Here is an 18,157-nt window from a genome sequence, read left to right as displayed (position 1 = left end):
AGAAGCAATTATTTAAATCCCATTGAAAAACATACACACACACACACACAATTTAGGGGAAAAAAAACTATAAGCCAGCCAACAACTTTCTAACAGTCTAATATAGAAAGTGGGAAATTTGGAAAAATACAAATAATAAACAATTAAAAAGCAGGATGCACAGGGTACACTCGTCACAGCTAGAAACTCTATGCCTTGGATATTCATAAGCTAAACAACTAACACAGTGGGCTCTGGGTGTGGTATTAGTCACGAGGAAGCAACCCCCAAGAGGCACAGAGGGGACTCTGGGTAGTGCTGTTTTCATGTCTTACCGTTCCACAGACATCAACTCTCCTTGTCTTTTGTCTTATCACCGCCAAGACAAATGGAAAGATTTCCCCTCTCTAATGAGCACTGAGCTACTAGTCAAGTCAGCCACTTGCTAAAATATTAAACAAAAACTAACCTCTGTGGCAAGGACTTCCTCCTACATTTCCTTTGGCCTCAACAAGCACAACTTTTTTTTTCTTTTTTCCAACTTTTATCTTAGAATCAGGGGGTACCCGTGCAGGTTTGCTGCAGAAGCGTATTGCTTAATGCTGAGGTTTAGGGTATGATCGAACCCATCACCCAGACAGAGAACAGAGTACCCAACAGGTAGGGTTTTTTTTTGTTTTTTTGAGATAGAGTTGCGCTCTTGTTGCCCAGGCTGGAGTGCAGCGGCGTGATCTCGGCTCACCGCAACCTCCGCCTCCCAGGTTCAAGCAATTCTCCTGCCTCAGCCTCCTGAGTAGCTGGGATTACAGGCATGCGCCACCACGCCAGGCTAATTTGGTATTTTTAGTAGAGATGGGGTTTCTCCATGTTGGTCAGGCTGGTCTTGAACTCCCAACCTCAGGTGATCCGCCCGTCTCAGCCTCCCAAAGTGCTGGGATTACAGGCATGAGCCACTGCGCCCGGCCCCCAACAGGTAGTTTTTCAATGCTTTTCCCCCTTTCCCCCTCTAGTAGTCCCCCATCTTTACATCCACGTGGACCCAATATTTAGCTCCCACTTTAAGTGAGAACGTGTGGTATTTGGCTTTCTACTTCCACATTAGTTCACCAGGCACATTCTTTTTGATAGATAATCCTGTATGGAAAAAGTATAGGGTTATCTGGGAATTTCACTGCAGGGCCCTGTTTCTAAGATATAACACAATGAACCTGTCGTGTATATATTTTCCAAAACCTAATTTCTTACTGTGAAATACGGCCACACCAATAATACAAAGACATCAACACCTGCCATAGGAGAGTAAAGGAACTGGGCGGGAGACTACTGAAATCAGGCAACAGTCCTAATAGATTATACATACCTCCCAAGGTATATCCAAACTGACTTGATATCTTACCTACACAATTGACACTTGCTGGACAGCCACTAAATAATGCTGAGAACTACACCTGTCTTGCTCTTCTTGTTACTGTCTGCAAGGATCTAAGAGGCCACTCCAGGCAGGTAACTCTCTTCTCAACTTCAGGCAGGAAGCTTACCTCTTTGCACAGCATTAATAGGGGGTGGGGAATGGGTCAAGTCATGGAGTCTGATAAAGTCAGGATGAAGGAAAAAGAAATTTTCCTAACTTCCTTTCAAAGGCTGCCTATGAGAGGCGGGACAGGAGGGGAGTCACAGAGGAAATGGAGAATCATTTCTCCTCAAGGGGAAGAAGGGAGCAGTGCCCCATTTCTGAGAAAGGGTGTTCCTTAGGATGTGACAGGTGCTTTCCAGGAAAAAGTTACCACATGGTCAAGTACATTTGCTGGATTAAACAAATTAGTTTCTTGAATGAGGGACTTCCCAGGGCCTTGAATAAGCTGTGTGTATTGTTACTTGCCAAAGAATTGCCTAACAACCATGGAAGCTTGTTTTTCTAGGCCTATCTGACTTAGGACTCACTGGCTCTTCCCTTGGGAAATGCTGGCTTGGTAGATAAAAAAAAGAAGCCCAGCAATCAAGAAGAACTTGGTTCCGGGTCTGGCTCTGAAACTTCCTGTCTGTGTAACTGTAGAAGAGTTGCAATGAGTGCTCAATAAATGGCAGCCTTACTACTGTCAGACAATTCATTTTCATCACGTACATCCAAACTGACTTGGTATCTTACCTACATCAGACAGCACCCGAATACAGCTCTCCACGGAGGCTTTTTGGCTTGGCATTAACCAGTTGCAGTGGTAAACCCTGAACACGCCTTGCAGCAGTTGCACAAAGACAGGTTGGCGAGTCTGCAAGAAGCCAAAAGAGGCAACGTGAAAAACAGATTTTTATTTGTAGACTACTGATGATCTGATCAGAGATAGAGACATTGTCTTGAACCACTGGACCCCAGATCAGAGACAGACATTGCCTTGTTAATGGACCCTGAGGCAAGTGTGAGAGGGGATGCCTGGATAAGAGCTAAATTCCATAAGTTACCTAGCCAAGGGAGAGCAATTCAGAAGCATTTTAGGGCAATGCATTAACTTGATGCTATTTTAACTAAGTTTGAGCACAAGAAGGAGCAATGGATCCACAGTTCAAAGACTGGTATTCTTATCCAGTTACCAAGCAGCTGCATGACTTTAGGCAAATTACTTCACCTCTCTGAGCTTCAGTTTCATCCAATGTAGAAAATAAGTGGATTGAGGCAGACTGACCCCAAAGTTCCTTCCAGACATTATATCCACTGAGTAGAACCCACGTTTTTAATCAGCAAAAACAAACTGATACGTGGATCTCACCTAGAATGCTACTTCTTTATTTCTGGCAAGGTCTTCAATGACATAAAGAGAATTTGGATAGTTACTCTTTATAAATATTCATTTATTATGATGAGTACTTGGAAGTTACATGAGAAGATTTATTCCTTTCCACAAAGGTATAAATTTATACTCATTTTAAAGTAAGAGTACTCAAACATCCACTGAATCAATTTGACACTGACTTTCCGAGTACATTAAAAAATTATAGTTTTGGTCTCCATTCAAAGGGTAGCTTTGGACCAGCAAGGCAAAGATAGATAGCTGTGTATGCTGCGCTATTCAACTGGTCTTCTCGTTTCAGAGGGGACAACTTGCATAGCCCCTCTAAAAACAGCGGCAGTTAATATAGTAAAGAAAGAAGTATTGAAAACCCCGAAAGAGGTCTCTGAGATGAAAGAAAAAGGAAAGCGTCAGGGGAGAAAGGAAGTCTATTTTAAGAAAATAACAAAGATTAATTAAAAATTCAGAACCTCCCTGATAAACATGGTTCAGATAATCTCCATTTATTAAGGGCATGCTATGTGTGAGACATTTCACATATGATCTCATTCAGGCCTCGGTGAACAATTCTGTGACTTGGAATTACCTTCCCGTCACGCATGAAAAACAAAGGCCCAGCAAGGATAAAAGAAATTATCCAAAAGAAAAGAGAAGTGACGGCAAAGCAGGAAGTCAACTGCAAGAGTCTCTGATGGCAAACCTCCATGCTCTTTCCATGAAGTTCACCTGGGAGCCAGAATCTCATTGCCTTCTTCAGGAAGTACTTTCTGTCCTATTCCCTGCAGCCACCCAAGATAGTAAGCTGTGTTTCTAATAGAGGACAGGAGCAGAGGCAGCCTGGGAAACTGGCAGGGGAAACCTAGGATTTAGTCCCTGAGTTTTGTGGCTGCTTGTTAGCTCTGGAGCTAACTCAAAGGGTCCAGTGAGAACGGTCATTTACCCCAAGCACTTCCTGCATGCCAGGCTCTGTGCTAAGCACTTTATACATATTTAGCCTTCACCATCACCCTGTGAAGTAAGCAGTGCATTATCGCCTGCCCTATTAGCCAGTAAGTGCTGGATGTGGGATGAGAACCCAACAGCCCAGCTCAAAGAAAGCAGTGTCTCTTGACTAAATGAATTCCACTGAACCCTATTCCTGGAACACCTGATCTGCTCCTATTTGACACCTCGGTGTACAAAAGATGATTAAATGGATAAGAGTAGCCACCTACTAACTATCCAAATGCAACAGGCAATCTGGTGGGATATGGTTTGGCTGTGTCCCTATCCAAATTTCATCTTGAATTGTAGCTCCCACAATTCCCACATGTTGTGGGAGACACCTGGTGGGAGGTAACCAAATCGTGGGGTGGGTCTTTCCCATGCTGTTCTCATGACAGTGAATGAGTCTCGCATGATCTGATGGTTTTATAAAGGGGAGTTTCCCTGCACAAGTTCTCTTCTGTTGTCTGCTGCCATGTGGGACGTGCCTTTCACCCTCCACCATGACTGTGAGGCCTCCCCAGCCACATGGAACTGTGAGTCCACTAAGCCTTTTTCTTTTGTAAATTGCCCAGTATCAGGTATGTCTTTATCAGCAGCGTGAAAATGGACTAATACAGGTGACATCAGCTCACTCAACCTCCTGGAAGAGCAAAAGGACGTGATGGCTCATCGTCTGCTTTTTTCCTAAAATCCTCCCCTTTCTTCATTCCTGAGGTCCCAAATCGCATCCTGCCTGCATGAAAACTCCTGATCTTGCTCCACCTCTTTTACACCCCATCCTCCATTATTTGTGTTCTCTCCAGGTCCCTTTTCGTTCACCACTTCCTTTTCCTGGCTAAGGCTTCAACCAGCACATGTTTATCTCTGGTCTCTACCACTCTCCTGAGTCTCATTTATTCATTTGTTCAACAAATTAGCAACTCAGTGCCAGTCACAATGCCAGGTACAAGGGACAGAGTACTATATGAGATGACCATGCACATAAGGCATAACTTTGTCCTCATGTAGCTTATAGTCTAACAGAAATAGCACAGGCTACCATTTATTAAAGCACCTACTCTGTGTCAGGCACTGTGCTAGATGTTTTATAAATGTTATCTCTAGGACTGGAGGGCAGGGAAGCAGAAGACTGGAGGACAAAAAAAGCAGAAAAGATTTCAAGGAGAAAATCAACAATTAACAGAACCATCCAGTATAAGAAAATATCCCCAGGTACTTCTTTACCCAAGAAATCCCATCAAAGCTATCTTCCACCAAGAGAAATATATCTTTTATTAATGCCTTGCAGACCAGTTCATTTACAGTTGCTCACTCCCAAATTCACATCAAGCCCAACTGCAGAAGGTGTATTGTGAACATTCTGCTTGACGTTGGTTATTTCTTACCTGCAAAGTCGTACTCTGGTCTGAGAAGGGAGAGCTGAAGAAAGTAGTAACAATACTCATGACGATTTCGGTGACATACTTCTCCAAAATCGAGTCTGCATGTTTCCTGTCACTAGTGTTGTTACAGGCCTGGAAGACAAGTGGGTATGTTAAAGCATTACACTAAAACCTACACCAAACATTAAGAAATCTGCGACTCCCTCCAGTGGGTTACTTTTAACAAATGAAAGGTAAAGGCCTGCTGGCCAATATTTCTCCCCTTAAGGAATCATAATAATAAAATATAAATCATGAAAAAAAGAGAAGCAGATCAGCTTGGATATCATGATGCAAAATCACAAACATTAAAATGGGTATGAGACCAACAAGGCCACCGCTTGCAGCTTCCTACGTGTGTCTGGAAAATCCAAAGCCCCAAACGGCAGTAAGAAGCACAGTGACTACAGGTGTCTTAAATTTCCCCTAAAAGAAAACTGCTCTCCTGAGTAATCCATTCCTCCATTCTAGGCCATGGTTTCCTCATCCAAATAGTCAAATATGTTACTGAGGTCCTGTGGACCTGACCGTCTCCAATCCTTTTTTTTTTTTTTGAGCTAGAGTCTCACTCTGTCACCCAGGATGGAGTGCTGTGGCATGATCTTGGCCCACTGTGGCCTTCATTTTCCAGGTTCAAGTGATTGTCGTGCCTCAGCCTCCCAAGTAGCTGGGATTACAGGTGTCCACCACCATGCCCAGCTAATTTTTGTATTTTTTTTTTTTTTAGTAGAGATGGGGTTTCGCCACATTGGCCAGGCTGGTCTTGAACTCCTGGACTCAATGGATTTGCCCACCTAGGCCTCCCAAAGTACTGGGATTACAGGTGTGAGCCACCACACCTGGCCTGACCATCTCCAATCCTACAACAATCTTCCATTCAATTAAAATCTGACCAATACACAACATTGTTCAAAATAGCAAGCCATATTTCAGAATAACTGACTATACATGTTTTGGGGTGAGGAGACACCTACGATTTCACCCGTACTCTGCTTAATTCTGCTGCCTAGAATAAGATTTGCCATTGAGAGGGTTAGCACATACTTTAAAAATCAAATTTTATTACTGAATTCATTAGTTCTATAATTTAAGAGATAAAATTGCTTATGCTGAAAAGAATGAATGACATAAAAATCAAGTGTTCTAAGAGACTCTCATGTTCTCACCTTAAAACTAGACAGTCTGAGAACATATTCAAAGAATGAAATTAATAACTGATTTTACAGCATTTCTAAGTAATTTAATGCAAGGATCGGTAAAATCAGGGCCAGTAATTATTTTTATAAATAAAGTTTTATTGGAACACAGCCAAATCTGCTTGCCATGGCTACTTTCATGCTAGAAGGGCAGAACTGAGTAGTCATGAAAGAGATGAACAGCCCACAAAGCTGAACATATTTACGATCTGGTCCTTTACAGAAAATTTCACAGAGCACTGATTTAAAGAAATAAAGCAGGCCTGCCGTTCCAAGCCAAAATCCCTAGGCTAATGGGATTAAAAAACTAGGAGGAGTTTGAGATTTTTTAAAAAATATGTCTGTGAAACCAAGACCTGACCAAATATTACTAAATACGGTTCTCACTCAGAAGGAAAATAAGTTCTTACAGGCTTCTTGTCTCACACTAGTAATCGTACAGTCAAGCAGAAAATACCACATTCTAGGATTCTACAGTGCACCTTTTTCACACCACAATGTTTCTGAAATTGGGATGTATCTGACAATTATCTTCTAAAGAATCTTTTAATCTACCTGCTCGCCAAATTCCACCATCACAAAACTCATTTTAAATCTGTGGTATGCTTTGCTATGTGGCAGTCTTGTGGCTTTAGCATGAATATTAGGCTCAATGCAAAACCAAATCAAGTATCTTGAAGGCCACTCTTGAGGCTGAGCCAGGAAAGCAGTAAATGGAAGTGAAGAGCTTTGCAGAATCCTCAAGTTCAGACTGCAGGAGACAAATGCTCAAGCTCAGGGAAGTGCCCTTCAAGCACAGACATATTACCAAGGAAAATAAATCCTTATAAATGGAATTTTAATATGCCCAGGTTATCATTCACCAACCAATCCACAGGGGTGACATGAAAACCAGAAATTACCTCTCTTCCCTGCAGCTTGATAAATAACATCCATTCTCGGCTAAGAGCAAAAGGTAGGAAGAATGGCCAGGTGTGGTGGCTCACGCTTATAATCCTAGCACTTTGGGAGGCTGAGGTGGGCAGATCATTTGAGGTCAGGAGTTCAAGACCAGCCTGGCCAACATGATGAAACCCTGTTTCTACTAAAAATACAAAAATTAGCCAGGCATGGTGGCAGATGCCTGTAATCCCAGCTACTCAGGAGGCTGAGGCAGGATAATTGCTTGAGCCCAGGAGGCAGAGGTTGCAGTGAACTGAGATTGTGCCACTGCACTCCAGCCTAGATAACAGAGCAAGACTCCATCTCAAAAAAAAAAAAAAAAAAAGGAAGAAAGGATACATGAGAAGAAAGTCACAAGTGCCTCTTCATGCCACGGATTAGAGTAGAAATGATGCAGCTGTTTTCTTCATGTGTGCACAAAGATGCTACACACACACACACACACACACACACCTCTCTCACTCTCCAACTCTGCCTCCTTCGTTCCAAAAGCCTTACCCTGCAGATGTCTACAAGGAAATTCTCAAACAATTTCCACATGTGATTGCTGGTATAAATCTCCTTCATTTCCACCTCTGTATCCACATAGCAGTGATTCAGGAAGTTAATGTATGCAATTTTAACCTGCAAGATAGAAAGAAGCTTTTCTGAAAAACCATCTTGGTGTGTATGGAACTCATTAGCTGCTTCAACTTCACAGCAAGGACCGATGAAAATGGTCATCCCATTCCCCACTGCCGAGTCTTACTTCTATGATTTTCTGACATTTGAAATTCACAATTATGAAATCCAAAACCATAAAGCTTTTGGAAGAGAATATTTTCATGACCTCAAGGTAAAGAATGAGGCAAAACCTCTGACCACAGAACAGGGACAAGTTTGACTACTTGAAATTAAGAATTTCTGTGCATAAAAAGGCACCATTCAAGAGGTAAATGGGCCCAAGTTGGGACAAGATATCTGCAAGGCGTGTACCAATGAAGAATGCCCCTAGATCTGTGCTTATATGATAGACACCCCCAGAGAAAAGGTAAGCAAAAAACTGGATCAGATATTTCTTAAAGGAATATCAAATGTCAAAAAAAAAAAAACCACACGGCAAGGGGCTCAACTTCAATTAGGAAGCAAGGACATAGAAATTAAAACCACTACGGTTAATGAAAACGTGTCTATACAAAATCCTGTAGACAAGTGTGCACAGCAGCATTATTCACAATAGTCAAAAAGTGGAAACAATCCAAATCCCCATCAACTGACTGATGGACACAAAACGTGGTGTATGTATAGAATAGAAAATTACTCAGCAACATAAAGGAACGAAGCGCTGATACATGCTACAACTTGTGTGAGCCTTGAGAAAAATCATGTAGGTGACAAAATCCAGTCATAAAAGACCACATGTGTATGATTCCATGAAATGTCTCAAATAGGCAAATCCATATATTCAGAAAGACAATCAGTTGCCTAGGATTAGGGGGGTTGGCAGGAAATGGGAAGTGACTGCTAATGGGCATGGGGTTTCTTTATGGGGTGATGAAAATATTCTGTAACTAAATTGTGATGGTGATTGCACAACTCTGCGAATATATTAAAAACCACTCAATTGTACACTTTAAACAAGTGAATCACACCTGTAAATATCTCCATGAAGCTTCTAAAAATTAAGCTGGTATGCGATACTATTATACAACCATCAAATTGAAAAAAATAATAAAGGATCTGATGATAGCAAATGTTAGCAGGGTTGGGAGGAGGAATGGTAAATGGAGCAACCATGCTGAAAACAACTGGACTGTATCACATCAAATTGAAGAAATGCACCTCCTGTGATCCAGCACTTCCACTTCTGACTATCCACACACCCTGGACGGAAGTGTACACATGTGGGCCAGGATGTATGCACAATCCTAACAGCCAAAAGCTGGAAACAACTAAAATGAGCATCAATAGAAGAATGAAAAACCTATCATGGTGCCACAATAGAAAGGAACGCTCCAAAGCAAAGGAAATGAACGCAGCTACATGTCAGGGTGGATCAACCTTAACAACACAGAGCTAAACTTAAAAAGGCATGGAATGATACACAGAAGAAGTCCAAAACCTCACAAAACTAAACTATATTGTTGAGGGATGTATACAGAAAAGCAACTGCAGGATTACATAAAAATCAGCTTGTGATTACCCTCAGGAGACAGCCCTTGGGGGAGGTGAGGACAGGAAAGGGGAATGGGGGAGGTTTTTGCATATTTCTTGACCTGGGTGGCAGTTACAAAGCTGTTCTCTTTATAATCGTTCTATCGTTCTTGTAGCATACAATTGAGTTTATGTACTTATTTGCACTTCCGTTGTATTTCAAATAAAAAAGAGTAAAAAACAAACTAATGCTTGTTATAACACTATGCTTCTCTCATCCCTAATACTAGTCATAACTCTACCTTCTTTATCCATAACAAGTGAACTGTAAATTAAAACTATGTTGAAATGACCATTTTCACCTGCCAGATATATGAGAACCCAAAAGTGTGGTAACATACCCTGGCCAAGACTGTGAAAAGAATGCAATCTCATTGCTTTCTTATTACAGCAATTAATTATTCATTATTATCTCATTATATCATAAATTAGTACCACACTTACAAACGGCCATGACAGTACATCTATACAATGGAATTTTATGCAACTGTAAAAAAAAATCTGGCATCTTTTTATGAATTGATATGAAAAGAAGTTACAGTGTTAAGGTACAGAATAGTATACCTAGAGTATCATCTTCTGCATTTACAAAAAGGGGGTGGGGAAGTAAAGTATATATACTGTATGTGTTTATGTGCAAAATTCTAGAAAAATACACAAGAACATAATAAATTATTTTCTGTAGGGTGGTGGGAAAACAGATTATAAGACTTTTCGTGGTTTACCCCTTTACAGTCTTTGATATTTGAACTTTTCAAAGAGTATGGTCAGGTACTGACTAATGACATTTTGGTCAACGATGGGTCTCATACACAACAGTGACCCATAAGATTATAATACCCAATTTTTACTGGACCTTTTCAATGTTTACATAGACAAATATAATTGTGTTATAATTGCCTTCAGTACTGAGACAGTCACATGTTGTGCATGTTTGTAGCCTGGGAGCAAGAGGCTGTACCATATAGCCGAGGTGTGTAGCAGGCTGTGCCATCTAGGTTTGTGTAAGTGTGCTGTATGATGTTTGCACAATGAGGAAATCACCGAAGAACGCATTTCTCAAAAGATATCCCCACCACTAAGCGACACATGACTGTTTTTAGCTTTTCAAAATAACCTAAAAACATAATATATATGATATATGTCATATATATTTAATGTAATATAAATGTGTACTACAAACTAATATTACACATTGTAAAACATACAATACATACTTTATAATATACTTTATATGATATATCATAAATACATACTTTATAATCCAGTTTTTCATTACTAATCAATATAATCTATGAGTAGGAAAAAAGGCAGCCTGGAAGGGTTAACTTCAAAACTTAGGTATTCATTATTATTTTTTTTAATTGATTGTCTGTAGTTCCTAAATTTTTTATAATGGCCATTATTTCTGTAATAAGGGTTTTTGTTTTAAAGAATTAACTTATTAAGTCTTACATTCATATGAACTAGATCTCAACCTACTCTTCGTCACATTTCTGAAAAGTTCATTCAGGTCATATCCCCTTTGCTCAACAGGCTAAATTACTCCCACAGAGCTGAAGCTTTTTTCCTCACTGTTCTTAAAGATACAGAAGGAACGACTAACTTCTCCCGTGTTCCTTTCATGCAAAATCAATGCTCGAGAAAATGTTTTAGGGAACTGAAATCCCACTACAAAATGAGCTGCAGCTTTCAGAACCGTGAGGGCTCCCCCAGGCCAGCCACCACCACGTCTCCCAGTGAGCCACGACAGCACACACCACATAGCAACGAGAAGGGCACAGCCAGGCTGGGCTCGCTCACCTCAGGGATGCAGTCCTCGTGGGTCACCACGCGAACGATGTCATCCAGCGGGAGCAGGGAGTTGCACTTGATCTCTGTGTAGACGTTCTTACCCTCCGTGCACACAGCCAGGAGCTCGACCAAGTGGATGTGGTACATGAGAGGGCTGTTCTCATCCATCCGATCCCGCTCTGACCGCATCATCTGGATCAGAGTCTGGAAAGAGGCTCTGTCGTTGTAGAACACAAGGACATCCTCTCCCGAATTGACCAGCTACATAAAGAACAGGGTGGGTTTAGATTACAAGCTTGCAGGGGTGGGGCAGCATGAAAAAAATCTATTCACAGAGGAAGAGAGAGGTTCTGTTAGCATTTATCTTCCCAAATCAGTCTTACCTATTTTGACTTCATTCATTTATATAACTGAACAACTAGAAATCTTCAGCATCATAATTTTAGTCCACAGATACAGAAATACCACACTGGCCCTAGAAAGCTATTAGGGGAAGAGAAAGCCTGCATACCAGCATTAACGTATCAAGTGGAAATAGAGATTGCAAGCTTGCACTGGCATTTCCAAACCTACCGATTAGGCTATGATATTTCTTTTTAAATGTTTCCATCTTATTTATTTTTTTGAGATGGAATTTCGCTCTTGTTGCCCAGGCTGGAGTGCAATGCCGCGATCTCAGCTCACCGCAACCTCCGCCTCCTGGGTTGGTTCAAGTGATTCTCCTGCCTCAGCCTCCTGAGTAGCTGGGATTACAGGGATGCACCACCATGCCTGGCTAATTCTGTATTTTTAGTAGAGACAGGGTTTCCCCATGTTGGCTAGGCTGGTCTCGAACTCTCAACCTCAGATGATCCACCCAACTCGGCCTCCCAAAGTGCTGGGATTATAGGTGTGAGCCAGTGTGCCCTGCCTCCATCTTATTTTTATGCTTTACAATGTATCCCCTTTACAATTCTTTCATCTACCATCTTATCTCTTCAATCACAAATTACTTTTAATTAAGATATGCCTTCCTCTCCATACTTACTCTTCAAAAAGTTGAGGCATTCCTGTTTATAACTTGTCCCCTAAGATGAGGCTTCTTGCAAATCTATTTAAGAATAAATCGGTTTCATCAGCAGTACATGAAGTACAAAAAACCCAGAAAGGGCTGGCACAGAAGTCAAAATAAACATGGTCAGTACTTACTAATGACTAACCTTTATGAGCTCTAATGATTAGATGCCAGATACCAAGATAAACTCTTTAGACGAACTTCCTAACCTCATTGTATCTCAGTTTCTTCATCTGTGAAACCAGGACAAATACAATAGCTAACTCACAGTGCTATGTAGATTAAATAATTTATTATAGACAAACTGCTTAGGACTGTGCCTAGAGTATGACAGGCTTCCAAAAAGTGTTAGGCATTAATGTCACCATTATCTCATTTGCCCCACATATCAACTCTTTAAAGTGAAATCTGCTCTATCTTCATGTTATAGAAAAGCTCACTGAGGAGTTGAAAGGTCAAGTAATGTATCTCATGGCACCCTTCAGTGAAGGGGTTCAGGTGACATTTGTATCCCAGGTTGAGCCGACTCTCTCTTTTTTTTTTTTTTTCTAAGAGACAACGTCTCACTCTGTTGCCCAGGCTGGAGTGCAGTGGGTGCCATCATAGCTCACTGCAACGTCAAAATCCTGGGCTCAAGGGATCTTCCTCTGTAACTGGGATTATGGGCACATGCCACCACACCCAGCTAATTTTTAAAATTTTTTGTAGAAACAAGCGTCTTACTATGTTGCCCAGGCTGGTCCCATACTCCTGGCCTCAAGTGATGCTCCTGCCTCAGCCTCCCAAAGAGCTGGGATTACAGGCGTGAGCCACAACGTTGGCCCCAACTCTTAATCACACTACCCTCCCTGCCAACGGAACCATATACGTAGACAAGATTGTAAATCAAAGTGAATTCATAATAAACCAAGTAAGACTTTTCCTTGATTCCACAGACCAACTGCTCCTCAAAAAGCATCAGGCAAAATTTTTTCCATCTAATTAATTAGGTGAATAATTTTTAAAATTCATTAATCCACAAGAATGGAAGCTGTTCTGGCTCACTGGGTCCTGACTACATTTTATCTCCATTCCCTATAATTCAGTTCCTTATTCCTCTTTCTGTCCCCTGTCAGAAAAATCCAAGCCATCCTTCCTTAAATTGGTTGCTATGAAATATCAGATCAGATTCTTGCCTATAACTACAACTTAAGCTCACACAAGAGATGACACAGACATATGCACACACAATTACTTTCTGTCCTTCTGTATGGCTCCTGAAGAGGGTGCAAGTTCATACAGATAAGATTAAATAATTTTAAAATTTCTACAGAACACCAGATGGAGGTATACAGAAATATATAACAATCACCTCGGCCATAACCATGTCTTGGCATTTTTTAATAAATTTCCCTTCTGCCTTGACAATTGTCTGTAAGAACTTTATATACTGGACATTCCGACCGTGAGTCTCTATGCAGTGAACGAAGTGCTGAACAACTCTCTCGTTGATCTCACTGCAAAGCTGGAAATTGTTCATGAAGATGTGCTGCATGGTTACCGCCTCCAGGATCTGGCACAAGAGTGAGGAAAAGAGCACAGGGACAAGTCAAAAAGCTGACAGAACAGATTAAAAAGTGAGAAAAAGAAGAGTCCACTGAAACACACACAAGGGAAGCATTTAAACCCATGAAGATATGTTTCTCTCATTCTTGCTTCTGTACTACCTTCTTTTTTAGTAAGCTTTTTTCATTGACATATAAATAAACATACAGAAAAGTAAACAACTCATTAGCATTCAGCTGAATAGATTATAAAGGGACCTTGAACACCCAGATCAAGAAACAAAACAGGTCTCCTTTATGCCTTATCTCACAATTTAACTACTATTTTGACTTATATAACCAGGTTAGTTTTGCCTGTTCTTAAACCTCTTGCACTCTTTTTCACTGATATGTAAGTTCCATTGCATGAATATACGACAATATCTTTATTCTATGGTGGAAGGGCATTTGGAGTAGGATCCAGTTTTAATAGATAGTAACATTACTAGTATTATAAATACTAGAGTTGCTGTGAACATTCTTACACATGTCTTCTGGTGAACTTAAACCCATACTTCTTTTGGGTCTAAGAACAGAATTGCTGGGTCACAAAGTATGAGTATGTTTGGCTTCAGAAGATACTGACAGCTTTCAAAAGATGTTAACAAGTTGCATTCTACATTCCAGCTGTTCCTATCCTTGTCAACACTTAGTATTGTCAGTCTTTTAAATTTTAGCCACATCTTATTGTGGCTAAACATAACTTAATTTGCATTTCTCTGATGTCTAATCATGTTGAACACTTTGTCACATTTATTGGCCATTTGGATATCCTCTCCAACAGGGTGTCTGTTCAAGTTTTTTGCCTTTACGTTCTTACTTACTTATTTATTTATTTGAGATAGAGTCTTGTTCTGTCACCCAGGCTGGAATGCAGTGGTGCAGTCTTGGCTCACTGCAACCTCCACCTCCTGAGTTCAAGCTATTCTCCTGCCTCAGCCTCCAAGTAGCTGGAATTACAGGTGCTCACCATCATACCCAACTAATTTTTGTATTTTTAATAGAGATAAGGTTTCACCATGTTGGCCAGGCTGGTCTCAAACTCCTGATCTCAAGTGATCCGCCTGCCTTGGCCTCCCAAAGTGCTGGGATTACAGGCGTGAGCCACCACGCCTGGCCTATTTTTAAAAGAAGGTCAACTTTTTCCTTAGTGACTTTTTTGAGAGTGTGTTATGTACATTCTGGATATGAATTCTTTGTTGAGAACGTGCATTGCAAATGTCTGTTACTCTCTGCCTCCCCTTTGGATGCTCTTAATGGTGTCAGTGGACAAACAGAAGTTCTTAAAAGAAGGCCCATTTATCAATTTTCAAAAATAGTGTTCTTTGCATACCTTGTAAGAAAATTTTGCTTACCACACGGCCATGAAGATTCTCATGTTACCTTCTAGAAGGCTTATTTTTCACTTTTTACCCACAGTTACTGAGTTTTATATTTGGGGTGAGGTGGTGGCTTTAATCTTTTTATCTTTTGACTTTTCTTTCTCTTAACATGACACTGAGGGAACACAGGTTGAGTATCCCTCATCCAAAATGCTTGGGAGCACAAGGGTTTCACATTTTGGATTTGGGAATATTTGCATTACAGTCTGCTGGTTGAGCATCCTAAATCCAAACATCTAAAATATGAAATGCTCCAATGAGTGTTTGCTTTGAGCATCACACTGGCACTCAAAAGTTTTGAATTTTGGAGTATTTCAGATTTCAGATTTTCAGATCTGGGATGCTCAACCTATATTATCCTACAATCCAGCAATCCTTTTTCTGGAAAGTGTTAGCAGTACTACTGAGTGAGTGAGTGTGTGCATGCACAAAGATGTCCTTTGCAGTATTGTTTACAAAGTTAAAAATCAGAAATTGCCTAACTGTCCATTAATATGAGAATGTTTTTTTAAAAGTTACAGCCATTCTATGGAATGTCATTTAGCCATCAAAAGAATGAGAAAAATTTATATCTCTCTGATTTGCAAAGGCATCCATAATGTGTTAAGTGAAAAAAGCAGAACACAAGACAATGCATAGAGTGTGGCATCATTTTTCTTTACAAAACCTATAATACATTTAATATACTTCTAGAAATATATTTAACAAACTAAGATGTATTACAGATATGTTTGATATGGAAATATGATATATGTATACATAGCCACAGAAAACTTTATGCATGACCTCAGTAGGAGGTGGCAGGAGAGACATTTAGCACTTCTGTATTGCTGAAGTTTGATACAATGAAGGACTTGACTAGGAAAATATAGACACGTATCTTACTTTATCCATCTCACTTTCCTCCTTTTCCCCTCCCCAACTCCTGCCATCTCATCCCCAAAAGATGAGTGTTTATGTCCTCCTGATAAGTGATGAAAATGTTCCCCTTTGGAATGAATGTTGCATTATAACAAGCCCCAGAAGCCACAACAGCCAAAGAACAAGCTGTTCCTCCTCCCTCTTCCCTGCCCTCCTCCCTCTACAGATTTGCAGATTGGCCTCAAGTCTTACCCCTGGGTTGAGAAACAGGTTTATGTGTTTATGTAGCAAAGCTTGATTCTGCTGGTTGCCTGCGCAGAAATTCTGCAAAAATTCATGAGCCAACCTCATTATCTCTTGCATCTTGGTATCTTCGGCCTGTGTGGGAGGAGACAGATGAAAGCACTGATTGCTGGGCCAGGAGACCAGCTTCTCCTATACCCAACACCTCCTGCTAACGTGGGAGTCAGAAGGTGTTTGCTGGGGACCTGTTGTGGGTAAATATTGAGGGGCTGCACTGCTGATGCTGAAAAGAAGCCAGTAACTTGTCTGTGCTCATGGATGAAAGTGAAGATCTTATTTGGGTGGGAGGGAGCACTGCAGAGTGAAGGCTAATAGAAGGCATCCATGAGTCCATTATCCAGCAAGGACTGAAACTTCTGAACCCCCTACTTCTAAAGACAGGGATGGGCTGGGCACAGTGGCTCATACCTGTAATCCCACCCCTTTGGGTGGATCACTTGAGGGCAGGAGTTTGAGAACAGCCTGGCCAACATAGTGAGACCCCCATCTCTAACAAAAAATAAAAATAATAAAAATTTTAAAAATACACAAAAACAGGGACTGACAACAGAACTGGGGCTGACTTCCTCACTGATGCTGAGCAGTCATTTTCCCTATTGGGTTCACCTTTTTAAGTTGTCCGACCTATTAGACATTAACTTTTGCCATCAGCTCACACGGCAAAGTGGAAATCTCCTGAGATTATACATTAGAGCGACTGTGCCTGCCATAACTCCTTTATCATCTCAAGTACAATTTTTAACCTCAGACTTAATTTTCCCATCGGCAAAATGGGGATAATACCCTCCCTGGCATTTCACATGGTTGGATTATGTGATTCATACATTAATAGCATAAACTCAGTATTTTAGAGTTAAATATTCCGTAATAAGCCAATTCTATAAAACCCATGGCCATTTTGTCCAATTCTAAACAAGCAAACATTTAAGAGAGTAAAAACAGAACAAGAATTTCTAAACTGGAAATCATCCTTCATATTCTTACAGCCCACAATAGTCTTCCTAAGTCTTCACAGCCATCACCTCATTTCAGAGGCAAGAGAGGATAGCAGGTAGGAATGCAGGTCCCCAAACCTGACTGCGTTACTCTTATCCCAGATCTCCAACTTCCTGGCTGTGTGACCTGGAGCACATTTCTTAGCCTCTCAGTGTCGCTGTTTACTCATCCATGAAAAGGAGATAACAAAAGTGCACACTTCATGTGATTGTTATGAAGATTAAATGAGAAAAGTCACATGAAGTGCTTAGACAGTGATTACTCTGTAGAAGTTAGCTTTTGGTTCCGGGCTAGACTGAGGTCAGCAAACTTTTTCTTAAAGGGCAAGGCAGCACATACTTTGGGCTTTGTGGGTAGAGAGGGAGTATCAAGGACATTATGTAGGTACTTATGTGACTATTTTAAAATGTAATAACCATTCTTAGCTGATATGCTGTTCAAAACAGGTGGTGGATTAGATTCGGCCCATGCCTGTAGTTTGCTAACCCCTGGTCTAGAAAAATAACTCTGTGACAAAACAGAGTTGTGGGAGGAAGGTGAGCTCCCAGCTTTGACAATCAAACCAAAACCGAGGAGAATTTACAAGGACGTTAATAGCAAGTCCCAGGACAACTAACGGGGATCACATTTGTCCCTGATTAACAGGAGGAGTGGTGAACCTTCTAGCTCTAAGAAATCAGAGG

The 18,157-nt window shown here is 40.8% G+C and overlaps 1 protein-coding gene across 1 annotated transcript in view; it reads right to left on the bottom strand.

Annotated features, from left to right (window-relative positions):
* The window catches only part of ITPR1 (inositol 1,4,5-trisphosphate receptor type 1), a 354,044-nt gene that overhangs the window by 142,441 nt on the left and 193,446 nt on the right, over positions 1 to 18,157 (bottom strand). The window contains exons 31-36 of the mRNA XM_054680363.2: positions 16,428 to 16,553; positions 13,701 to 13,901; positions 11,305 to 11,556; positions 7,807 to 7,932; positions 5,135 to 5,263; positions 2,126 to 2,246 (exon numbers count right to left, since the gene is read on the bottom strand). Coding sequence (XP_054536338.1) covers positions 2,126 to 2,246; positions 5,135 to 5,263; positions 7,807 to 7,932; positions 11,305 to 11,556; positions 13,701 to 13,901; positions 16,428 to 16,553 — 955 coding nt within the window. The remainder of the gene's footprint in view (positions 1 to 2,125; positions 2,247 to 5,134; positions 5,264 to 7,806; positions 7,933 to 11,304; positions 11,557 to 13,700; positions 13,902 to 16,427; positions 16,554 to 18,157) is intronic.

The sequence above is a fragment of the Pan troglodytes genome, chromosome 2 (assembly GCF_028858775.2).
Source record: "Pan troglodytes isolate AG18354 chromosome 2, NHGRI_mPanTro3-v2.0_pri, whole genome shotgun sequence".
Taxonomy (NCBI): Eukaryota; Metazoa; Chordata; class Mammalia; order Primates; family Hominidae; genus Pan; species Pan troglodytes.
Note: the sequence above shows the minus strand (reverse complement) of the source record. Positions and strands in the feature narration are given on the sequence as shown.